Raw genomic sequence first — 25661 nt, 5'->3', positions numbered from 1 at the left:
CTGAGGAAATGCTAGGTGCTGCTTCTGTCCCTAAAGGCTCCTTTTTATAATTTTGATCCTAGATCTTGAGATCTGTCACTTAACCTGACTTGCCCTAAGGCCACACTTACTATATTAGCTTCACTTTCTACACAAAAGACGCAGGCAGGTACCCAGTGGAGCTCTCTCAGGTGAGCCATAGGTAAAGATGGAAGCCTGGCTCCTTCCTGCCCCTGTGCTCATGATGGGATTGTCCACTTCCCAGCTCTACCCTCAGCCAGCAGCTTGTACATCTTCAGGAGTATTTCCTATAGAACATTCTGGATGGTCAGCATGTACAAATAGAGCTTTCCCAGTTAGACCTAAGCCCTGTATTAGTGTAGTTTTGTTGCACAGAAGTGAGACAGGTTTGTGCCCATGGCTGCGCAAACACAGTAGGCCAAACTACAGAGGAGATGTAGCTTGGTAGTCCATGTCTGATTGTGTTGTAAAGTGCTCCAAGTGGGAAACAGGGCAAAGGTCAATTTCATTGCTTCCCAGAATTTTGTATTAAAGTCAAGTCTCCAAGTCCCTTCTGGTTCTCCTCAGAAGAGAATGAAGCAGAGAGCCCTCTAGGGTTCTAGAGGGAAAAAAAAAAAAAAGCACACACTACGTCGAGTCCCCTTGGGTGAGGCACACCTGGAACTGGGCAGTGGGGAGATACCAGCAAACAGTTGGGCGACTGGGACATGAGTTTGTGCAACTTAGTGGCAGATGGGCAGGTTTGCCTGAATGCACTAGAGGCTTTCATGTGCCTCAGTGGCTGTGGACACCTCCTACGATGTCTTGTCCACTCTCAGTGCTCCCAAGAGGACTGGGAGGGGTGGTGAAAAATACAGACTAGCAGGCTTGTAGATTTTGCACCTTCCTATCCCCTCATTTGGGTTGTAAAGGCATCATAAGGCTGGCCTGTGAGGTGCCGAGTCATTAATCTCCTGGTTTCTAGAAGGTATACAGGGACAGGCCTGCCTGTAGAACTTGTTTACAGGTACACAGGCCTCCCACAGCGGGATCTGGACAGGAAGTATGACTGCAGCAGATGGCCATTCTCTTGGCCCTGGGCCACGCCTCTTAAGCAAAAGGTGATCAGCCAAGGCCGAAGAATCTGGAGACACTAGAGTAGTAAGAACAGCAAATCACTCTCCCCTTGTTGCTTTGTCAGTGCTGATGTAGACCTTTTCTCTCTCTGTGTGTGTGGGGGGGAACTAGTGAGCTTGTGGATTCCTATAGAAATTCTTGGCCGAGAGGCTAGAAAAGTTGTGAATGAGGTTGTCTCCCTGTGTGTCCCGAGTCTGGAGTCAGGAACACCTGCTAGCATGGCTCTGGGTGTAGCCAGTGCTTCCTCTGTTCTATCCCTTTGTTCCCATGTTTTTTAAGGAACCATTCGTTTATATAGAAAAGTGCATGAGCAATCCTTCACTTACTTTCTATAGAAAAGCGTGTGAGCAGTCCTTCACTTACTTTCTGTAGAAAAGTGTGTGAGCAGCCCTTCATTTACTTTCTGTAGAAAAGTGTGTGAGCAGCCCTTCACTTACTTTCTGCAGAAAAGCGTGTGAGCAGCCCTTCACTTACCTTCTATAGAAAAGTGTGTCTGTAGAAAAGCGTGTGAGCAGCCCTTCACTTACCTTCTATAGAAAAGTGTGTGAACAGCTCTTCACTTACTTTCTGTAGAAAAGTGTGTGAGTAGCCCTTCACTTACTTTCTATAGAAAAGCGTGTGAGCAGCCCTTCACTTACCTTCTATAGAAAAGTGTGTGAGCAGCCCTTCACTTGCCTTCTCAGAAATGACTCATTTTGAACTGGGGTTCTCCAAATTGCCACCTGAGCTGCATAAGAGCTCGGCTTAACAACAGAGCACAAACAAAAGCCCGTCAAGAAGGACATTAGAAACTTAGCTACGATGACTCAAAGGCAGTTTCTGGTTTCCACAACAAAGCTGTGGCCTCTGGGCAGCATAGCTTGCTCCCTACTGCAAGACACAGCCCTCTAGGCAATGCAGAGGCCTTTGCAAAGTCTGTGCTCTACAGTTGGGTAAGCTGACCAAGCCCAGACCTTTCCTCTTGAATTCTGAGAGCCATGTTGAGGAACAGCCTGTCTGGGCCAGGCTTCCTGCACTTCTTCACCCAGTGCAGCCTCCAGTGAGTGGTTTTGCCCTTATTACTGGTTTTGATTGGATTTGCAAGTCTTGGACAAGTTTTCCTTAAAAAGCACAGAAAGAGAAACTTTGTGCAGATCACCCCATTTGCAGCTCCCATTGGCTGGCAGCTAGAGAGCTGCCAGGCCAGGTACAGTCTAGATGCTGCCAGGCTGGTTGGCACTGGGGAGGGGCTTTTCTAGATGAAAACAATTTTCGCTGAGGTGTCTTCATAGAGAATGACTTACTGTTACAATTCAAGCCGCCTAGGGGTGTCAGACTCTCTGGATCGGGCGCGCTCGTGTGTGTGTGTGTGTGTGTGTGTGTGTGTGTGTGTGTGTGTGTGTGTGTGTGTGTGTTGTGACTATGAATTGCCCACATGCAAGGTAAGCTCTGGATTGCTGAGTCTTGGGCCTAGTATGCGTTGGCTTTTCCTTTTTTTTCTTTATGGGCTGTTCTGTGTGCTGCACTTCTTGGAGATTAGTGGCATTTTTCATTTGTGTATTCAATACGCAACAAGGGCCAGTGAACTGTGAAGAACACATGACCATTAAAGATGGAAATTATTCAACATGAGGAAAACCTTCCTTCTTTCTGCTGAACTTGGCCCTGCTCAGTATCACTGTGGAGTGTGGACCTCTTCACAGAGCACGGCTTGCAATTCATAGAGCTAGAGCCTGCATCTAACCCTGCTACTGTGCACCCCACCCCCCCAAACTAATTCATGCGCTAAGATTTTGGTGCATCTCACCACAGGAATTTTGAGGTGTCTGTGGGCATGTCCTAGAAGCTGGAGTTGTGAGATCTCTTGTGGCTCCTGTTCAACATGAGGCCCATATCCTACCTACTTCATTGTGGCCAGGGTCTGAGAGCTTCCGCAGGACTGAAGGCAGAGCCCTTCATTTCTGGCTCATTGGAATGTCCAGAGGCTGAGCCTCCATCAGTCTACTGTGGCCCTGGGTGGTAAGGTTGCACTTGTTAGCTTTAATGACAGGAAAAACAAGAGGCTTTGTTTTCAAGGAAGAAAAATGGTCTATAAGGAAGAGTGGGCTGTCCATTGCAGAAGGGAGTGTCTCTGATTGACCGGGCTGTGTAGGTGGCAGGGTTGTGTATTCTGCAGGTAGGGCCTTGGTAGGGCCTCTGAGGACTGAGAGCCTGTTCCACAGAGCTGTTTCTGTGGCAGGATGCTTGCTGTGAATAGCACACTTCCCTGTATAGTTATGTGATTACATGGAAGGTCTTCAGTGTGCTATTCCAAACAGAAGTTGGTGTTTTCATATCCCCCCACCCCCACCCCTTTTGGGTTTTTCCGAGACAGGGTTTCTGTGTGGCTTTGGAGGCTGTCCTGGTGTTTTCATTTTTGATGTGGACACCATGAATGACTGCTCTGTTGCTCTCTTGTATATGGGGAAGTGTCTAGTGAGTGACCCGCCTCGTGGGGAAGCAGTTGTTGGTGTGCAGTGTTTCACAAGCCGTGTTTCCTTAGGGCTCAAGGAAGGTGGCAAGAGGAAGAAGCAGAAGCAGAAAGAGGACTCGAAGAAGAAGAAGTCGACCAAAGGGAACCGCTAGGCTGGACTTGGCGGCAGCCGCAGCCGCCGCTCTCGTGTGCGGTGCGCACGCGCACGGCAGCGGCATCCTTTCGGTGCCGCCCAGGGCTACTTCGCTTAGCAGGATTATGGACATGTGCCCACGGATCGGTAGGATCAGGGGTGTTGGAGATGGAGGTGACAATCCCGGGTGGCCTGTATAGTATAAGCTAGTAGTGACATAGCCTCAGCCTTGTAACTGCTTTCCCCCAACACTAAGTCCTTAGCGTTTTTCCTCTTGAGTCGTAAGGATCTGCCTCATTCTTTTCAGCAGTCTAAGCCCTGCTCCCACAACCAGGTATTTGTAGCTGTAGGAGGCCAGTAGGGTCCATAGGGAGCTGGGTACGCATTCATGACTGTCTCCTGGCGGCGGCGGTACTAGGTGCAGTTTTAGTACATCGGAACTTACAGGTAATATCAGCTGCGCCTTGAGCCATGGGTGTTAGGGTGCTTTTGATTCAGTACTCTGGCAACACATAGGCCACCGTGAGCTACTTCAGATGTAGACTCTTTGCTTGTATTTATTGTTCTACTCTTAATCGTCTCCTGGTAGTCAAGATTTGACACCAAATATAGTTTAGTTTTTGGGAAATCTTGTCTTTTCTTCTTGGAGAAATATTTGTCCTTCAGTCAAAAGGTTTTACGTAGCAATATCGTTTCTAGCTTTCGTAGGTCAGGGCCACCTGGCTATTCACACAGACACACAGCACACACAGCTGCGTGCAGAATAGTCAGCTATCCAGCAAGAAGCTTGACCTTGGTTCTTGAGATTGCAAGTATTGGCCCTTCAAAAGTGTCATCCTGTCACAGATTTATGCCACGCTTCCACCTAACCTGCCATTTGCACTAAGCACCAAGTAGTTCTGATGCCGTCGCACTTCTGGGCCACACGTGTCTCTTGGGGATGTGCTCCTTTTGGCTGAGAGGATCTGTTGCTTGAACTTTGTCTCCTTGCAAAGGAGAGCATCCTAAAAAGTGTTGGTGGGATTGAGATGCCAGCAGTTGGGTCCAGTAGCATGGAAAGGGGAGTTTTGTGAATTTTTGGCACTGCCACAGTTAGGAGCCTGGAACAGAGTCACCTGAGGTTTGAGGGGATGACCACGGAAGTGTTTGCTGTGTTTGCTTGGTTTTGGTGGGAGGTGGTGTGGGCAGTTACCATGGAGTGTGGATTGGTGTTAATGTGTGTTATTGGAAATGTGACCCACAAGGCATAATGTATTCAGTGCTACTGACATGAATAAAATGTAAACGTCACTGAGTCCAGCTCTCTTATGGTCATTCCTTGCCTGTGAGTTGAACTGTTACTATGAAGAATAAAATCAGGTCTTGTATTTTTTTTTTAACACAGTTTTATATATTTATTCTGTATGTGCTTGAATGTATGTGCAAAGGCGTGCTATGTGAGCGTGTGGAAGTCAGAGGACAGCTTGAGGGAGTTGGTCCTCTCCTCCCATGTGTTTTCCTGGGGGCCCAGTGTAGGTGGTCAAACTTGATGGCAAACACTTTCACCCACTGAATCATCTCACCAGCTCCTTCATTTTAAATTAAGGAAGATAAAGTGACATTTTTGGGGCAAAAGATGTGATGTTGTCCCATACAAGTTGTAACCTAGTGAACATGGCTTTATGGACCAGCAGCCTGGTTGAGCCTGGAGGAGAGATCCCTTCTCATCCAGTCCCCATGACTGTAACAAGATACTATCAAGTCTCCAGTACTGAAGAGGAAGGTGCTGGGATGTATGTATGAGGGACCACTTCAGATGAAGCTCCTTGGCCACTCAGCCCACAGCCTAGCTGATGATGTCATGGTTACAGAGGGATTTGGGGTTTTTTTATTGGCGGGGGTGGGGGGTGGGGATGAGAGACAGGGTTTCTTGCTCTGTAGAGCAGACTGGCCTTGAACTCAGAGACCCACCTGCCTCTGCCGTGCTGGGACTAAAGGCGTGCACCACCACTGACAGGCTGGTCATAGAGGTTTTAGGGACAGAGTTACCACTACTTCAGCTATAGACACTCCTCAAGGCACTCCTCATGGCGAGTCACAGGTATATAGCCAGTAGGCACACAGTGTTCATGTTTGCATCGAGTCTTTACATGTCTTCAGTTAGTCTGGCTTTCCAGGTGAACTCAAGTCCAAGGACCGCTCTTCCCTATGCTGCTGCAGTGTGACAGCCAAAAGGGAGGTGCTAACATCTGTGTAGGGCCTGCTGTGGGCCTATGCTGAGGTGAGGAGACACACAGAAAAGCCAGGGCTGCTGGTCCATACCTGAGCTGGGGCATTACCCAGTCAGCCCAGGCTGGCCGCTGCCTCTTGGTGTGTCAGTGCAGGGTCCTTCCAGATTGGGGGGGGGGGACGACGACGACAGTGAGTGCACAACAGCATTGCTACCTGGCAAATTCCTGTGGTTCTCAAATGACACTGTGTGTGGCTTCTCTCCAGCCATCTTTTCCATCTCTGATGTGTTGGATAGAAGGTGGCTTTCTTGCTGTGGAGATGCCCTGTGGGTCTAGGGAGAGGGGACCTGGAAGATCAGGACCATGCCCTGGTACTGCCTGGACTCCTCCACTCTGATGGTGGGCTTCAGAGCCCACCCTCTGCGTGAGTGAGTGCAATCATTTTGAGCTCAGTGAAGGCCCATAGAGTCTCACAGCTGTAGGGCAGATAGAAAAGCCCCAGAAATGATGCTGTACTCTAGACAGGCTCTCTAGTTATCACCCAGTGTTTCAGCAAAGTGGTATTAAAAGTCACAGTTGTAGTCTCATGTGGCTTTAATTCCAATTCTCAGGAGGCAGAGGTAGACTGAAATCTGAGTTCGAGACCAACCTGGTCTATGTAGATAGTTCCAAGCTAGTAAGGGCTACTCGGTAAGACACACCCTGCCTGCCCCAGTTCACCTGCCGTCCTACCACTCTTCCCCACCTCCCACCCCCCCCCCCCACCCCCGGCAAAAAAAAAGTGGTAATATATGGACTGAATAACGTTTTATTTTGCAGATGATTTTGGAGAGGGACCTAGTTTATTCCATTGACTTCCATATTCAGTCCTTGCCTGTACCTCAAGGATCTTCACTGTTGTGAGTCCTACTTGGCTGTTGGGGTCATCTAGTATCTTCAGATCTAGGTCTAGAGCAGCTCCTACCAATGGTGAAGATTTTTCCTTTCCTTTATTCGAGTATCATCTCGAGATGATGTCCTGTGTGTGTGTTCCGTGGGCCATTCCATCCTAAGGTGATGATGGGTCTGTGACTAGCTGCTGACCCTGAAATGTTCCAGTCAACTGACTCACCCAGGATGGTGCCACCCTGTCTGAGAGCCACGATGACACAGGTGGGACCTGGTGAGAGCCAGCCCAGGATTGGTCGCTGTAGGCTTTGTCAAGTATATGGCAGGCTCCATGTGGACAAGCTATCTGCTTCCCCAGAGGCCCCAGATTGAGAAGATGGCCTGGGACTATGACAGTGGCCTCCCTATGCTGCCTTGGAAGTGTCTGGAGCTTTCTCTAGACAGGTGGGTGGCATCGCCTTAGGAGTGTCTGAAAATCTTTCATGCTGTCTATCTCAATGAAGAGTGCTTCTCCGTCACTTGTGCTGCCTCCTAAACCTAGGGCTGCCAATCAATGGTGGGTAGTTTCCTGCCTGCTGGGCTGAGTACCCAGCACTTTTGGAAGAGCCAAACCCTCCACTCACAGCACCCTGGCCACCCTTAAAGGTACAGTAACAGGCTGAGGGAGGTGATCTGCCTCAGCTCTGACTGCACATTGCAAAGGGCCAGCTATGGAGAAGCTGGGGTTTGGGACAGTTCTAGTGCCCATGCTGTATCCAGGTGGACTGAGGCTCTTTGGAGAGGGCAGGAGTGAAAGTGAGAGGAAGCTGTGGCTTCAGCTGTGAGGGAAGGACGCTCCCCCCCCCCCCAGGGAAACCTGAGGATCTGGTGTGTACTACTTTATAACAGGTTGAAGCCAGTTCCTGGCCCTACTGTGACCCCGTGGTGGGTGGGAGTTGTGTGGGCTAGCTCTGCTGTCACAGTCTCTGTTCATCTGGCTCCATTTCTATAAGTTGAGGAAGAACCAAACAAGAGTTCTGACTGTGTGTCTACCTACACCTTCCTCAGTTTCTTTCTCACACAGCTGGAGGTTGTGATGGACATTCAGGGCTGCATATCTGTAAACCACAAGAAAGTAGCCCACAGTCAGATAACATTGTCTAGGAGAGGTGGTTTTCCTAGAGTGCTGGGAGCCATCAAAGATCACCTGCTTAAAAAAGTTGCCATGCACCGCTTTCCCCCTCTTTTTTAAAATTTTTAGTTTTATTTATTTTCTTACTAATATTTTTTGCTGGGCATGGTGGTACATGTCTTGCCTGGCGAGGCCTCCAGACATGCTTCTCCAACTTGGAGCGGCCAGCTTGCCCAGCTTCATCTCTTACCTTTTGTCATGAGTCTCTGCTTTCCCCACAGTGTGGATCTGTGGTAGACACGTAGACTTTGGTTTTTTTGGGGGGCGGGGAAGGGGAAGGGGGAAGACAGACAGAGTTTCTCTGTGGCTTTGGAGCTGTCCTGGCACTTGCTCTGTAGACCAGGCTGGTCTCAAACTCATAGAGATCCACCTGCCTCTGCCTCCCGAGTGCTGGGATTAAAGGCGTGCAGCATCAACACCCGGCTGAATTTGGTTTTTATGGCATAAAAAAAAAAAGACTTTCTCTGATGGATTAGCCTTTGTGCAGTGACATGGGGTAGCTGGCACTGGTGACATGGAACAGTGAGTCTTCCTGATGCCGAGAAAGTGACTTTAATTTATGGAATTGGTGCTCAGCTGTAGGTTTGAGCAGATGGGCTAAAGTGCCATCCACTAGCCTGACTGGTCTGGGGCTGGCTCTGTAGCATGGGCCTCCCTGGGGAGGTTTCCTTCTCCGTCCTTCATTCCTGAGACCAGGGGCAGCCTTTAGGTTCCCTGGAGCTGGTAGCTGGTGCAAGGGAGGACAGCCTACAGCCTGCCTCAGCATCCTGTTGGTGCTGCTTTCCACTTCCCACCATGTGCTCAGGCCCCACAGATCTCGGAGGTAGGAGAGGAGACAGGAGAGCAAAAGGACCACATCAGATAAGGACCGGCAGGACATGAACATAATAATGCCATTGTTGTATTATGGAGCCCTGAAGCCTGTCACCCAGAGACTGTGTGTGATGTGTTCCTTACGATGGTTGCTATCTCTGCCCTTTCCTGGGGTGTTCTGCAGATTGAAAATGGCTCTTGAGAAACTGCACACCCTGGGGCCCCTGGATGTGACATATGGGGAGCCCAGTCTTGGTAGACAGTCTAGACAAGCCTTTGTTTGCCTTAGGGTAGACACTGGGGTCAGTGCTAGGTTGCTAGGTGTAGGAGAAAGGGGGAAGGGATGGGGGCTGAGACAAACACAGACAGCTGTGTGAAGACAGCAGAAGAATGTGTGTGGCAGGAACCAGGCCACCTGGAACCTCTCAAGACCTGTCACGAGACAATAGGTGTGACCTCCAAGTTTAGGGCCAGTTGTCATGGCAGGCTAAGGCACAGGACACCAACTGTGTGTCCTGGACATACTGCTGTCCACTGGAAACTGGGCTGAGAATGTGTCTTTTGTGTCTTAGCCCTTAAGCACCACTACATAAGAACACTGGTTATTTATATTGTGTGTGATATGTTTATGGGGCACACTCATGTGTGCTTATGGGGCACACATGTGGGGGTCAGAGGGACAACCTTGTGAGTAGATTCTGTCCTTCCACCTTCCTGTGAGTTCTGGGGCTCAAACTAAGGTTGTCAGGCTGTGTGGCAAGGGTCTTTAATTGCTGAGCCACCTCACCGGCACTAGCCCTGGATGGATCCTTCTTGAGGTAAGGTTTTTTGTTGCTTGGCTTTTAATTTTTAAACATTTATTTTGTGTGTTTGTGCATGTGTGTGCAGGTAGCCACAGGGGTCAGAAGGGGCATCAGATCTAGAGCTGGGGTTGCAAGTGATAGGGCACTCGTTAACATGGATGCTGAGAGCCGAACTCTGATAGAACAGTGAGTGCTCTTAACCTCCAAACATGGTATTCAGCCACAAATAAAATAGTTTGTGAGAAAATCCCATATGTCTATGTAGCTTAGTGCAATTTTTATTTGTACACTAAAAACCTAAGTGTTTTTCAGAGAGAAATAAGTCCTCTGCCCACTTGTTTCGGGATGCAATATTTTAGGTGGTCACAAGAGGGCGCCTTAACAAAAGAAACCAGGACCACATGGATTTGGCTCCTGCTCCTGAAGATGCACACTTGTGTGTGTGTGTGCCCACACTTATAGACATCTTCACATATGCATGCTCACATACAGAAATGCATGCATGGACATACGGTTGACATACATTCTCACAAACATGCAAGCACACACACATGCTCACACACGACGAGCACTCACAAAGGCGCACACGCACTCGTATGCTCACATGTGAATATTTGTGTGCATGCACACGAACACTTGCACACACACATGTAAATTGGTTTGCCTTTAATTATGTTCAAGTTACTTGAGGTTGAGATTGAATTGCAGGGTGAGAGAATGACAGTCCTGCTGTCCCCTTGGTCCTGTTACTGAGGCGTGAGTGGGAGGTTTGCTTCCAAGAGTCACCAGTCATCATTGAAACCCCACAAGTGTCGCATCAAAGGAGTAAATGACAGAGTCATTCTGTTCTCCCACACTCAGGACAAACAGTGATTTGTGTTTCCTGGTTAATAGAGAAAAATAAAACCTATTGTTAATATTCCCAGTCCTTCCTAGTTACAATAGTCCTGCCTCTCCTGCTGAGCTTGATACCTGAGCACACTGACTAACTAACCAGTGTCCACAGAGCTGCTGGGGTTGGCCCCTGGCTGCAGGGACCTGGGGTGACATTTGTCTTCCCATGCCACAGAATGCATCTTGGCATAGTTTAGGAAGCATATAGACTATGTTTCTGGCTCATAAGTGTGCTCATCTTATGATTGGTTGGTGTGGGACCCGGGAGGGTATAGCTAGAAGGACACTCACTTTCTCCTCTCTAAGTGCTCTTACACCTTGCTCCTCAGTTTTTAGCTATACTGATAAACACTTAGCTGTAAGTGCTATCCATACGCCATGGGGAACAGAAATCCAAGACAGAAATCTAAGACAGATTCAGGCTGAGGTCATGGCACACAGTGCTAGGCAGCTCTTTTAGACCCAGAGACTGTTGTATTTCTCTGTATCTCTGCTAAACAAGGTTGTGTATCCATCCAGATGTCAACATCTGGGTCAGGCTGAGCCCGGTATAAAGGGACTCTCCTGTGCCTACCTGGCAGCCTCTGGTATCTCTCTTCAGTGCTGGTTCTGTGTATCATATCCAGTTTAGTCAGAGTGGGACTTAATTAGGTTGTCAGGTCATTAAACAAAACCGCAAAAAATAAATTGTCATAAAATAATGACCACTTGGACGAAGCAGTAATTGCTTTGAAATAGATGCTTTTGTTACTACTTCCAAGGACATACATTCAACAAAAAGTTTCAAATTTGATATGAGAGGCAGTAGATCATGCCTATCATAAGAAATCATGGAACTTGAGTCTAAAACATTCCCAAAGGCTGATTGTCAGTAGTCAATTAAAATACAGCATTGCTAAAAAGAATGCTCATGCATGGACACAAGCCAGTTCTTCGAATTTTAGGAGCCATTTACAAAAGTCCAAATGGTAGATATGGGACAAGATTGAAAGTCCAAAGCAAGCCTCTTCTGTGAAGTGAAAGATCAAACTGCCTGAGGCAGTCAATACTGAGTGACAGACTCACGTTGGCTCGATGCTCTTTTGTCACTCACCATCTGTGGCTACCAATGAGAAAAATGCTTACCAACAATTGGAAGTTTCCAGGAGTCGTGACTCTCATCTCGTTCCGTGGGGACTGATGATCCTGATGGAGCTGTTCTGTGGGCTGCTCACACGAGCTCCGTGTGTGATGAGCCAGGAACACGTCTTCCTTAAGAAGAATTTGAAATTTTCCTTTTTCACCATTATCTAGTTGCAAATGCTTTCATTTCAGTAATGAGGGACTTTTGGGAGCAGGTATAAAACATTCACAAGAGAAGCACGTTCTTTCTGGGTGGAAAGCAATACCACTCAGGGACTGGATGTCTGGGAGCTGAGTCAGGCGCCCATCCTCAGTGTACACACATGGTACAGAGCCCAGGTAGGGTCAGGACACACCCTCCTGATAGGTCTGCTCATGGTGCAATCACTACAGAGCTTTGCACCGCTCTAGATCCACTCCCATGCCACAGCCGCCTCCGCTGCAGCCTGTGGCAGCCCTGAGGTCTGCAATACTGCTCAGGTATCAGACGACGCTCTGAGGCCAGCGGCACAGGGAAGTGGCCACTAGAGGGAGACTCCCAAGCAAAAGGTATTCCATAGGCTAGGGGTGGTTCACCAGCATGGGGATTAAGTCCCTTTCTTGTCTTATATAGCAGGATCAAGCTGACCCAGCAGGCCCAGGGACTCTGCCTGCTACTCCATGGCGGGTAGAAAGTCTTCCTTGGGTATATAGAGGCCCTAGAGAGCAGGTTCAGCTCCCCAAGTGGTGGTGCTATGTACAGCATGCCCACAGCTGCCCCAGTCACACCCGCTTCAGGACACACAACCTCAAGGTCATGGCCAATGATTTAGGACAAAGTGCCACCCCTTGCTCCAATTCATTTCCACTCAAGGAGCTGCTGAGGTGGGGACAATCCCTGAACCCTTCACCTGAGGGCAGCAGGAAGGCTGTGCATCAGGACAAGCTGAGGCTGCTGGGAGGTGAGATGGATGGATGGATGAGACAATAGGTATCTGTGCAGGGCAGGGCCTTGTCCCTAGTCACATCTGTAAGGATGAAGGAGCATTTACAGCAGGTCCATCTGCTCTGTGCTGTTTGGGGAGCTGAGTGGGAAAAGGAGACCCCGAATTCAGCTTTTTGTTGTTGTTGTTGTTGTTCTTATGGGTTTTTTGTTTTTGTGTTTTTTGTTTTTGTGTTTTTGTTTTTGTTTTCTTCAAGACAGGGTTTCTTTGTGGTTTTGGAGGCTGTCCTGGAACTAGCTCTTGTAGACCCCACTATGTCTGTGCCACCCAGGGCTAAGCCATGACCACTCCGGTAGCTGACATTACAGTATATCTTAGGCTGGAGAGATGACTCAGCAGTTAAGAGCACTGACTACTCCTGCCCTGTCAACTGTGCAGAGTGGTCATGGCTTAGTCCTGGGTGGCACAGACATAGTGGGGTCCCATCCTAGTGTTCCTCAGGAGCCAGGCTTGGTTTCCACTTGGATGTCTGTTAAATTGGGGTGGCATGTGAATTCACCCCTTTGAGGGCTGCTGTTCAAACTCCACTGCTTTCAAGGAAGTGGTTAGACCTTCAGACCTGGAGTCTTCCCCCAAGGGCCACAATACCTTAACTCACAGTGTTTTTAATTTAGGGAATGACTTATCAGAAGTCTAACACGTGCAAGATATGTGGGCAGATTCAGACTCCTCCTGGGACCAGCCTGGCTATCCCAGAGGATGGGAGTTTGAATTCTAGCTGTGTCAGTGGGAAGAGGCTTGCTGACCCCACGCCACAGTGAATGGGTATAGTACTGACTGCTGGGACTTCCTGAGGGTTCTGTGGTCTGTTAAGTTCTTGTGGACACTCACAGTTTCAGTACCTGTCTCCCTGCTTCAGATCTGGTATATTGACCCAAAGGCAGTTCTGGTTGGCTGGGATGAAGAGTTTAGCCCGAAGCAGATGCTTGCATGGAGAAGCAGAGTGTGAGTGATATTGTGGGATGCTGAGAAGTCCTAAGGGAGGCTGGGGACCAGGGAGAGGGCTCCCTAAAGGGATGTAAAGGTGAGTGGGGCTCTGGCAGAGGAGGGGCTCACAAGCCTGTATGTGGATCCAGTGGCTCTCAGGCAATGGATGGCTCTGGAGGAGGCTGAGCACTGTGCTCCCTACCTGAGATACTATAGGGATAGCCTACTCATGCTCTAGGCTGGATAGGTACTCATTGCTCCCGGCCCACACCTCCTTTATATTAGGATTACATTCAAGCCCTTGCCTTTTGGAGTCTTGCTGTGGAGCATGTACATGGGGTGTCCTTTATATAGTCCACACAGTAGACAATGCCTGAACTTCCCTGATGTCCTTCAGTTAGCTGCTGCCTGGGCATTGGCTGGTATTTTCCTCAGCTGTACCTGGCTCCTTAGATTGGCCCCAGCTTGGTTGTTTCTGAGGACTTGTGGGTGGAGGCTAAGGGCAACTCTCAGGAAAATAAACACTGAGTGACAAGGCAGTCCCTTCTGCTTCCTCCTCACCTGCCACTCTTGGATCCACCCTGTTTTGCCCTGAGCTGCCAGGGGAGACACAGACGGAAGCTGGCTGTGCGATTTGTCCTTTAACCAAACATCACAATTTGTGGTTCTGAGTCCTGGTTTCGAGTCCCTGATTCCACCATGCCTTGTCCTTGTTTTGGTATTTAAATTTTTCCACTCTTTCTGATTTCTAGGTTACAGAGTTAGAAATATCCTCGCTCAATTGGAGCCAACTCAGCTCCAGGGATATGAGTTGTATCTGGGGGCATGTTTCCTGGGATGGGGGATGCAAAGTTCCATCTTTCAGAAGCTTGAAGTTCCTCTGGTTGGCCTCCCAAGATTTTTTTTTTGGGGGGGGGGTTCAAGACAAGGTCTCTCTGTGGCTTTGGAAGTTGTCCTGGAACTTGCTCTGTAGACTAGGCTGGTCTTGAACTCACAGAGATCCTCCTGCCTCTGCCTCTAGAGCGCTGGGATTAAAGGTGTGTGCCACCAACGCCTGGCCCTCCCAAGCTCTTGACACCCAGTCCCAGGGGAGGGTGTAAGGTGCAGGGCCTTTCTTCTTGACTTCTCTTGAGCTTTACCCCCTGCAAAGCCAAGAGTCAAAGGTCATTTACTCAGCTTCCCTGGATGGAGAGAACTAAAGGCTGCCTTCCCGATTTATGCACCCCTGAGAGCTCTCTGGGAAGGTCAGTGACCGTACACTGTACTTTGAGCTGGCTGGGCAAGTCTCTAGACTCACAGTGTCTGCTGTCTTTCAGGAGAGACTGACAGGTCACCTGCCCAGAGATGAAGGGCTTATTCCGTTCAATGTCAACTTTGAACTGGGAAGACAAGAAGAGAGAAAAGTAAGAAAGGAGGCAGAATAAAGAATTGTTTTCGGCCAGGCAGTGGTGGTGCGTGCTTTTAATCCCAGCACTCGGGAGGCAGAGACAGGTGGATCTCTGTGAGTTCAAGGCCAGCCTGGTCTTCTTAGTGAGTTCCAGGACAGGTTCCAAAGCTACACAGAGAAACCCTGTCTCAAAACACCAAAGAGAGAGAGAGAGAGGGAGGGAGAGAGGGAGAAAGAGAGAGAGAGAGAGAGAGAGAGAGAGAGAGAGAGAGAGAGAGAGAGAATTGCTTAGGTTTCCTTCTTGTGCCTTTGACAGGAGGACAGCACATCACTCTTTTAGCTCCATGTCCTTTTGGAAAGAGACAGCCCTGGTCTTGCTGCCAGGCCCTGCTTAGGGACAACAAGCCAAGTCCCTCGTGTTCTGTGTTCTTGAGTCCCCTCCTTGGAAGAGACTTGTCATGAGGCCCCTCCCCCATCTTCTTCAATGTTGATGACATGAAACAGATGTCCTCAGAAAGTGAGAACTGAAACTCATCTGTGCCCGGCTTCTGAAAACCCAGTCTCTGCCAACAGTGACACTTTCCAGAACTTTCTAGTGGAGACAGGTTTCTTGAATTATAGTGCCTCACTGAAGAGCTGGAAAATATATGGAGACTAAAGAAGTCTGACAGCCCCCAATAACTGCTCACCCAAGACATCACTGTGGTCCCCTGGAGTCCCCTGGAGTCCCCTCTGCTGTCCTCATACATGGGCAGCTGAATCTTGTATGTGCATGTTTTTGAATCCTGCCTTTCCATGTAAGTTTGGGGACATTCAGGTCGTTAGTCTCAATAATTTTGTTGGAGTTGGGGGGATTTAGTTTAGTTGTAAAGTGTTCTCGAAAGCCCAAGGCCACAAGTTAAATTCCTAATACCAGGACAAAGAAATGAGCAGAAACCTATTTTTCTAGGTGTGGCAGCACACACCTGGCACACATCTGTCATTCTTGCCCTTGGGATTTGGAGGTGGGGAAATTAGGAGTTCAGGGTCATTTTTGGCTGCATGTTGAGGCCAGCTTATGCTACATGAGACCATGTTTCAAAGAAGAGAAACAAAGAAAAATCCCCAATAATGGGGGCTGAAGAGATGGCTCAGCAGTTAAAAGCACTGGCCGCTCCTGCAGAAGATCTGGGTTCAGTTCTTACCACCTGTGTCAGGCAGCTCAAATCAACCTGTAACTTGAGCTCTAAGGGACCCAACCTCTGTGGCCACCTACATACATGTCAGCATACTTATACATAGACACTGTGTGCGTGAGTGTGTACACAGAGTACCTCCAGAAGTCAGAGAAGGTTCAGGGTCACTGAAGCTGGAGTTGCAGGCAACTGTGAAGCACCCAGTGTGGGTGCTGGGGACCTCTGGAAAAGCAGTGAGCACTCCTAACCACTGAGCCATCTCTGCAGTGCCATAGAGGATGTGTCTAAACATACCATGTCTTACATAGGCACAGTGCTAAGACATGAAGCAGTTTTATGATTGGTGGGCCAACACTGATGGGTGATAGGCACCCTGATGGTCTGTCTCTGTCCCACAAAGTAGAGAGGCAGTCATCTTTTGGCACCAAACTCAGAAGGTAGAGAAACAAACCCTGTGTATGGATGTGTGGGGCACATGTGATTGTGTGTGCTGTGAGCACATGTGAGGCCACCTACAGGGCTGCGACCTCAGGATCCAGGTGGACAGGCGTAGATAGGCCTTGTTGGGGTCCTACAGGCATAGATAGGTGGTGTTGGGGGTCCTACAGGTATAGGTAGGCGTTGTTGGGGTCCTACAGGCATAGATAGGCGTTGTTGGGGTCCTACAGGTATAGGTAGGCGTTGTTGGGGTCCTGCTGTTGTTGCAGAATGTCAACTAAGAGTTCTTCCTGGAACTGAAGCTGGTGCCTGCTAGGAGGCCAGTGGGGTTTGCCTGATACAGCAGGAGGTCCTATCTGGGGAAGGGGAGCAGCAGAAGCTTGCACTGTGTTTTCTCACCTGTGCGGGAGTAAACTCCAGGGAGTTTTCTCACCTGGAGACTGGCCCAGAGCAGTTTTAAGCATGGGGAACAGTTTCCACTGTTGCAGTCTCTGACTTTATTAAGCTACTGTCAAGGGAAAGCCGTGACCTGATGTATTTGGCTGTTACATTTGCCCCAGTTCTTGGATTCCAGCACACCCTCTCCACCCCCCTCACCTCCCTTCCTGTTTGGAATGGTCTTCAGAGTCTCCAGATCTGTTGAGCACTGCCTGGACTGTCCCTTTTCACCCCAGTGAAAGCTGCCTGAGACCATGGAGCCCTCTGAGGAGAAGGCACATGCTGGGAGTAGAATGGACCACCACAGCATTTTCTTAGTCCTGAAACCACTCTGTAGACCAGGTCAGTCTGGCCTTGAATTTACAGATTCTCCTGCCTCTGCCTCCTGCATGCTGGGAGTAAAGACATGCGCCACCATTGTGGCCAAAAATGATATTGATGGTTGTCAAGAAAAAGTTCCAAACACAGTATATCAGAGGTCCTCAACCTTCCTAGTGCTTCAACCTTTTAATACAGTTCATGTTGTGACCCCACAACCAAAAAATTATTTCATTGCTACATCATAACTGTAATGTTGCTACTGTAATGCCTCTTAATATAAATTTCTGATATGTAACACCTGTGAGAGGGTTGGGCTGACCTTCATGGAGTCATGACCCAGAGGTTGAGAACCACTGCAGTAGTTGGACAAAACTAACTCTGGAATTTAAAGCATTTGGCTTTGAAAATCTTAACAGTATTCAGTTCTTTCTTTAGTGGCACACAGATCTGCTGTTTCTAGAAGGAGCTGCCAGCTTAGTTCTTCCAAAGTCTCCATTTGGGCTGGGCATGGTGGCACATGCCTTTAATCCCAGGGCTGGGAGGCAGGTGGTCTGTTAAATTTGTCAAGGCTAGCCTTTTCTACATAGTGAGTTTCAGGCCAGTTAGGCTGTCTAAAAGAAACAAAGGAAGAAAGGAAAAGGAAGACTGGAGGAGGAGGAGCAGGAGAAGAAGCAGTCGCCGCCTTTACTTCCCCTCGAGTATGTTCTTCTGTTTCGTTTTAATCAAACCTTTACGTCCTTGGCTGAAGAATAACAGGCTTCAGCGTCCCTCCCCATACCTCAGTCTGTCACACACACCTGCCATTTCTGGAACAATGGTTCCCTATTCTCTGCCACCCTTTCTCTTTGTTTGTGGTCATATCCATGCTTGGGAGCAGTCACAGAGGAAGGAGGACATGGGCGCTGTGGGCTTGAGAGTCACCCTGACCACACCTATGTAGCGATGAGCTGTTCTGACATAAAAGTCAGCCACAGGAGCCAGGGAACAGGCAGTCTCTGTTTATGCAACAGCCACATGTTGCTAACAATCAAATAGCCGATGTAAAAAGGCACCATGAAAACCAGATCATACGGCAAAAATAACAGGGTAGTTCATAAGCAATTGGGACATGAAAAGAAGCCACTCAAACACGCACAAAAAGAGAATCTGAGAGTCGCTCATGATGCTTGAACTGAACAGGAAGCTGATGGAAAAGGATGAAGACGGCTCGTTCTTCCACTGTGCACCCCTGCTGCATGCTACAGCCACAGAGCCTTCTTGCAGGTGGCCTTGTCCCAGGGCTACAACCCAGAGAGGGAGTCACTAGCCCTGCACCATCAAGCTACACCTGCCCAGCCAGTGAGCAGTTAGTTCCACAGGGAACAATTTTTACAATTGTTTTTTATTATTATTGTGCGTATTGGGTGGTGGGGTCTGAAAACCACTCTTGTCAGTCAGTTCTCTTCTTTCACTGTGGGTTCTGGGAATTGAACTTGGGTCTTCAGGCATTCAGGCAGGTACTTTTACCCCCTGAGAACATCTTGCCAGGCCATGAGCAGCTTTAAGCACCCAGTGTACCTGATTGTCTTTGAATGGATATAGTTTCTGTATTTCACCCATGGCATACGTTGCTCTCTGCCAAGGTGAGCTTACCAGGTGGCTGACTGGGGACTGTGCTCTTGTTTGCTCTGTGGGGAATGTAATGGCATAGAGAAATATGTGGCACTTTAAAACAGCAGATCTGGTTGGGCGTTGGTGGTGCATGCCTTTAGTCCCAGCACTCGGGAGGCAGAGGCACGAAGATCCCTGTGAGTTTGAGGCCAGCCTGGTCTACAGAGTGAGTGCCAGGACAGGCTCCAAAGCTACAAAGAAGCCCTTTCTCAAAAACAAAGAAATAAACAAAAAAACAAACAAAATAAAAAACCAACCCCCACAAAAACCTAGCAGATGTGTTTTGATTTCTGCTGTACACTTTTATCAAATCAGGCAGACAGCAAGGATGCTTACTGGGTCTGTGGTGTTAGTGGCTCCTGAGCAGCCAGGGGTTGGTTCTTGGGGGCTTCAGTAGAGGATTCAGCTGAGGAGGCATTACAAGTGTGGCCAAGTCAGTGTCCCCTGCCCGTATGGGGTCATTGGGCCATTTTAATAATACAAGGTCACAAATTATCCTGTTCTTACGTTGTGGATGTTCTGATACCCTTCCCACCCCACCTTGGACAGTGGTCAGTAGTGTTCACATCTGTGTCTGTGTGCTGAGCCTTGGGGGGGGGGGCTTTGAAGGGACCGAATGAACCCTGCAGAATATGGGCGGTTCTAGAATTAACCTATTGCTGAAAGCGGCTTTTCCACTTGACCTTAGGGAAATCATCATTTCAAACAGAGGAAAGCACCTACACTGGCCTGAGTCTGACTGCCAGACTCAGGCATTGTACTGGCCAGAGTGCCTGTTGGCTTTGGGGGTGCAGGGTTAGGAAGGATTGCAGGGCTTCACAGTTTTGTCCTAGGTGCTTTCCAAGGTCCTGATAACCTTCCAGTCAGCAGTTCAGCCTAAGCAGTGAGCTCTAGAGCACCATCTTTGCTTGACTGTGGAGGCAGTATGAAGGCTGGGTGGTGTCCACTCAGCATCTGGGCAGACACAGGACAGACCAAAGAGTTCTTTGTCGATCAGTGCCACTTTCCCATGAGTCCCAGGAGCCAACATGCATTCACTCAGGAGGGCGTGACCAAGCTGTCCTGTGAAGTCTGGGAATGTAAGGCACACCAGCTAGAAAGGAGACATTCTCTTCACCGGACACAGACTGTCACTGCTTTGCCTGGAGGCCACTGTTGTGTCCAGGGTGGTTATGCTTCCTAGAGAACTGTGTGGGCAGCTTGCTGTACATCTAGCCCTGGCTCCATCAAGAGGAAGTTGGACCATGTGGTGACTGCTGTGATAGGGACCATTTCTAAGGAAAAACAGAAATGAAGCCTTTAGAAGCAGTGCCTGGGGCCTGAGAGGTGGTTAGCGGTTAGGAGCAAAGGCTGTTCTTCCAAGGACCTGAGTTTGAGTCAAGGCGTCCACATGGCAGGGGTCACAGTCTCTACTGACCCCAAACTGACAGCTTTGAGGGTTTCTGTGACTCTGGAGATGACCTCCACATAGCTTTTCAGGTTTCAGTGGCTCAGATAGTCACTTACACACAGCTCCCAGGTTTCAGTGGCCCTGATAGTCACTTACACACAGCTCCCAGGTTTCAGTGGCCCTGATAGTCACTTACACACAGCTCCCAGGTTTCAGTGGCCCTGATAGTCACTTACACACAGCTCATAGGTTTCGGTGGCTCTAATAGTCACTTACACACAGCTCCCAGGTTTCAGTGGCCCTGATAGTCACTTACACACAGCTCGTAGGTTTCGGTGGCCCTGATAGTCACTTACACAGCTCCCAGGTTTCAGTGGCCCTGATAGTCACTTACACACAGCTCGTAGGTTTCGGTGGCCCTGATAGTCACTTACACAGCTCCCAGGTTTCAGTGGCCCTGATAGTCACTTACACACAGCTCCCAGGTTTCGGTGGCTCTAATAGTCACTTACACACAGCTGCCAGGTTTCAGTGGCTCTGATAGTCACTTACACACAGCTCGTAGGTTTCGGTGGCCCTGATAGTCACTTACACAGCTCCCAGGTTTCAGTGGCCCTGATAGTCACTTACACACAGCTCCCAGGTTTCGGTGGCTCTAATAGTCACTTACACACAGCTGCCAGGTTTCAGTGGCCCTGATAGTCACTTACACACAGCTCGTAGGTTTCGGTGGCCCTGATAGTCACTTACACAGCTCGCAGGTTTCAGTGGCTCCAATGGTACCCTCCACACAGAACTTTGATGCTGTGTGTTTGAAAGAAAATGGTCCTCAAAGGGAATGGCACTATTAGGAGGTGTGGCCTTGTCAGAGGAAGTGTGCCACTGTGGGGGGTAGGCTTTGGCGTCAATTTTTCCTCAAGCGTCCCTCAGTTGACTACCGGTTGCCTTCTGGTCAAGATGTAGCCAGTTCCATGTCTGCCTGCACACTGCCATGCTCTCCACCATGAGGATAACGACTGAACCTGTGACACTATAAGCCACCACCTTGTTAAATGTTTTCTTTGTAAGAGTTGCCATGGTCATGGTGTCTCTTCACAGCAATAGAAACCCTAGCTAAGACAACCCAGCATGTCTAGAGGCTCCCTCAGCATCTCTTACCAGATGGTTTCCACGGTGACCCCTCCAGTGTCCATGGAGTAGCAGTCAGGCACTCTCCACAGGTTATGTGATTCTGGCGCTTGACAAAGAGATGGCATTCTAGTGACCCCGTTTGTATACTGTGCTGATGGGCACCAGGCGCTGTGGCAGCTGGCAGGGCTCTTTATAAACACTAATGGCTTCCTACCTTAGCTCATTTATGTAGCTTGAATTCACGTTCCTCCTCTCATCCCCAGACACCCCTTCATCCCCACTTCACTTCCTGCCCCCATCTTTCTGTGTAACCCCATGAACTTTGCCAGCCCTTGTGAGGAGCGAGAAGCCATCACTGTCCTCTCCCTGGTGGGCGGAGCAGCTCTGCTTCAGCTCCCGTTGCTATGACTCTGTTGCTAGGATCAGGCTGTCTCCATCCCAGGCAGGAAACCCGTAATGAATTATGGATGGCTGGTTCTCTCAGAGGCCTGATCTGTAATGCAGATGAGCCCAAAGCACCCCCTTTTCTTCAGGTTTTTTAAGGGAAAAAAAAAATAAGTTTTAAATCCGAAGCAGCCTTGTCCAAGCCCCAGTTGCCCTGGCAGCAGCTTCTGCTGAGGCCGGTGATAATTCTCACACACGGGCCTGGCCAGGCTCTGCTATTAGTCCTGGGCACTTAGCACGATTTTCTCTGGGCCTGTGGCCCTAGGGGTCACTCGCTCTTTTCTCTCTCTTTTTGTGCTGAGAGGTGAAATGGGGTGTAAATACTAGGTGTGACATTTTCTAAGTATGTGGCCATCCTTCTCGTCTGGGACACAGTGCCGGCTCCGGAGGCCAGGTCTCAGACCCTCTCTCTTTCTTTTTCCCTCAGCTATTGCCTCCTCTTTCAGCCTCTACCCCAGAAGGCCCAGGCCTTATGTGTGCACAAGTGAAGATAAGAGAAGGCTGCACACAAAGGGCCTGCCCTCAGGGTCACTGTCAGCATAGTGGTACCGTCCTACTGCCCTGACCTCAGGGGACCGAGGACTGAGGCTCTGTCCCCTATCCTTTTTTCCTTGCCAGCATCCAGTGGCTATGTCCCTGAGAGTGGATGTCTCAACCCTGAGTGTCCACTGGGGCCAGCTCTTGGCTCTAGCATAGGCAGCAGTGTTGCTGTGACAAAGTTTGCTCAGATGCATTGACAGGATCTTTCAGCATGGAGAGGCACCCAGCAAAGCTGGGCAGTGGTGGGCTGCTTTGTTTTTTGTTTTTTTCCTGAGATCTATTTTTTTAAGATTTATTTATTTATTTATTTATTTATTTATTATAATACAGTGTTGTGTCTGTATGTATGCCTGCAGGCCAGAAGGGGACACCAGATCTCATTACAGATGAGTTGCTGGGAATTGAACTCAGGACCTCTGGAAAAACAGCCAGTGCTCTTAACCCCTGAGCCATCTTTCCAGCCTGAGAGCTATTTAACACTGCCAGTAACCCATGAAAAATTCCTAGAACTAAATTTCTTTTCATGGGCAAAAGCACCTGTGATTTAGAATCTAGTATGTGGACCTTGAAGTCTGGGAGTGAAATCAATTTAAGGTTAGGAGCACAGCTGTTCTTCCAGAGGATCTGGGTTCAAATCCCAGCACCCACACGACAGCTCACAACTGTCTGTAACTCCTGTTCCAGGGATTCAACACCCTCACATAAATATACATGCAGGCAAAACATGCCAACAACAACAAAAAACAACCCCCCCCCAAATAAACGAACCCCCCATTTGACAGTAGGTATTTGTCCTATGACTTTCCTATTGCTGTTGTGACAAATAATCACAAAGTGATTTAAAATTATATTAGTTGAACGTTCAGCCAAGGAGACCAGAAGTCCAGAAATGGATCTCACAGAGGTGAAATCAAGGTGCTGGCAAGGCAGCACCCCTTGCTGGCATCCCTGAGAGAGAACATTTTCCTTCCTTCCTTTTTTTTTTTTTTTTTTTTAAGACAGGGTTTCTCTGTGTAGCCCTGGCTGTCCTGAAACTCACTCTGTAGACCAGGTTGGCCTCAAATTCACAGAGATGCACCTGCCTTTGCCTCCCCAGTGCTGCGATTAAAGGTGTGCGCCACCACTCAGCAGAAGACGTTTTCTTACCTCATCTAGAAGCTGCCCTATCCACATTTCCTCACCAGGGCCCCTCCAATGGCACCATCAAGGGTTAGTTCAAGCTTGTGCTGACAGTGTTCTGGTTCTGACTTTCTCCCTCCATCTGCTCGATTGAAAGAGCTGTGATTATATTGGGACTATGCCAGAGGCCATGGGAGCATACAACAGGTGTCAACTAGTATTCAATAGGCCAACCTACCTGATGAGTGATTCTCTGATGGGGAGCCCCACTTGGCAAGGCTGTGGGGTCACTGGCTGTAGATAACTGTCTGTGTCTGCATTTTTTCTCATGTGCCACTGAAAACAGCTATGGGTATTCTCCCCACTGCTTGTGTGTTTATCTCATGAAAAAAATACCATCTACTGGGCACACATAAATATGGAAGGTCAGGAAGATGATTTCTGCTTAATTGTATAATTCTGATGAGTAGAAATAATACTAGGACATTTTTCATTACTCAGACTGACATAGGAAAGTAATAGTATTCTCAGTCACAAATACAGCTAACTTTAGACTTCGGAACAAATTCAAAGCAAACTGGTTGCCCCTGGAGACAAATACACAAGGACAATTTCCCAGGTGTTTATTGTTGATTCAAGGTCAGGAATGAAGCAACTTTAGGAGACATAACCTTCTCAGCAATGGACTTTCTTCACATACTCACCGTCCTCAAGGTTCAGCCACTAAGATACTTCACTCAGATACTTCACTCGTTGGCCGGTCAGCATGACCTCCCTAGCCTGAGAGAAACCGTGTAATCAATTTGGCTCTGTTTCTTACTGTTTGTTTATTCAAGAAGAGATGCACGGCCCTGAAGATGTGATTCATATTTGTGTTTATTCAAGAAGAGATGCACGGCCCTGAAGATGTGATTCACATTTGGTCAGAGGCTTTTGCTGTGAGAAGAAGCAGGAGAGTTAGGGGGAGATGTAGGAATGTGTGTATTTCTGTGTGTGTGTGTGTGTGTGTGTGTGTGTGTGTGTGTGTGTGTGTGTGTGTCTTTGTGTGTGTCTGTGTGTGTCTGTGTGTGTCTGTGTGTGTGTGTGAGTGTGTCTTTGTGTGTGTGTGTGTCTCTGTGTGTGTCTCTGTGTGTGTCTCTGTGTGTGTATGTGTGTGTATGTGTGTCTGTGTGTGTGTGTGTGTGTGTGAGTGTGTGTGTGTGTGTGTAAAGAGAAGATGAGAGAAGTGTTAGGTAGCATTATGTAAGTCTGTGTAGAGAGATTGTCAAGAAAGAGAGATTATTTAAATGAAGTAAAAGAGAAGGTTACCATCAGGAAAGCGAACATTCTTGTTTTCTTAAGTTACTATCAGAAAGCGTATGTTTCTTTATTTACCTGCAGATAGAAAAGTCTAGCCAAAGACAGAAAAGAGATTTTTCTAAGTTCCTCGCTGATGCGAGAAGACATTCTTTTCGTTACTTTGGGTGCAGTGCTGGGAGCTGGCCTCCCAGGCTGCAAGAGAACTACTTGCATTTCCTAGGATAATCACTTTAAGGTCAGCTGACTAGCAGCCATCATTCCACCTCAACTACCCTGCCTACCACAGTAACTTACAGTCAGAGAGCGCCTCCCAACAAAGGCTCAGGGCAATAGGAGTGGTGGAATTGACTGCTCAGTCTGTTCAGCCTTCTTAGTGTTCTCCAACATGTCCATACATCTCCATGGCAATCCTGGTCTCAAGAAGAACGACTTAGTCTGGTGTGGGGGAGGCCACATGGCACTCCTCATCCAATAGACACAAGGTGGCCACAATCATACTAGTCACAGGGGTAAGTAAGATGGTGGGTAATTGATGTCGCTGTTTTCAGAAAAGAAATCAATGGGTAACCAACTAAGATGCATTTGGGGGTGTTTAAGGGGGAAAGAAATATGTACATTTTAGTCAGAAACTTAAATCAACTCATTATAGGGTGATGCTCAACTTCTTCTGGAACTGGAGTCCTAGAGTAACTTTGCAGAGCAACCCTAGTGTCTACGGGGCTTCCCCAAGCTTCCCCATAGTATTAACCATAGCTGTGATGGGAGAAAGGGAAATATTTCCCAGAGTTAGTTCCTGCCCTTAACTGGCATGAATGTC

The 25661-nt window shown here is 48.5% G+C and overlaps 1 protein-coding gene across 3 annotated transcripts in view; it reads left to right on the top strand.

The window, feature by feature from the left end:
• Window positions 1–25661, top strand: part of LOC100758507 (dnaJ homolog subfamily B member 6) — a 93736-nt gene that overhangs the window by 54237 nt on the left and 13838 nt on the right. For 2 of the 3 annotated variants that reach the window (XM_027429566.2, XM_027429564.2), the window contains exon 10: window positions 3638–4996. The exons of the other annotated variant lie outside the window; for it this stretch is intronic. In XM_027429566.2, the coding sequence (XP_027285367.1) occupies window positions 3638–3720 (83 nt within the window). In that variant the 3' untranslated portion in view covers window positions 3721–4996. Of the gene's footprint in view, window positions 1–3637; window positions 4997–25661 lie in introns of those variants that run through there. 3 annotated transcript variants of the gene reach the window in all.

This window comes from Cricetulus griseus, chromosome 8 (genome assembly GCF_003668045.3).
Source record: "Cricetulus griseus strain 17A/GY chromosome 8, alternate assembly CriGri-PICRH-1.0, whole genome shotgun sequence".
Classification (NCBI taxonomy): domain Eukaryota; kingdom Metazoa; phylum Chordata; class Mammalia; order Rodentia; family Cricetidae; genus Cricetulus; species Cricetulus griseus.
This window is presented reverse-complemented; position numbering and strand designations above follow the sequence as displayed.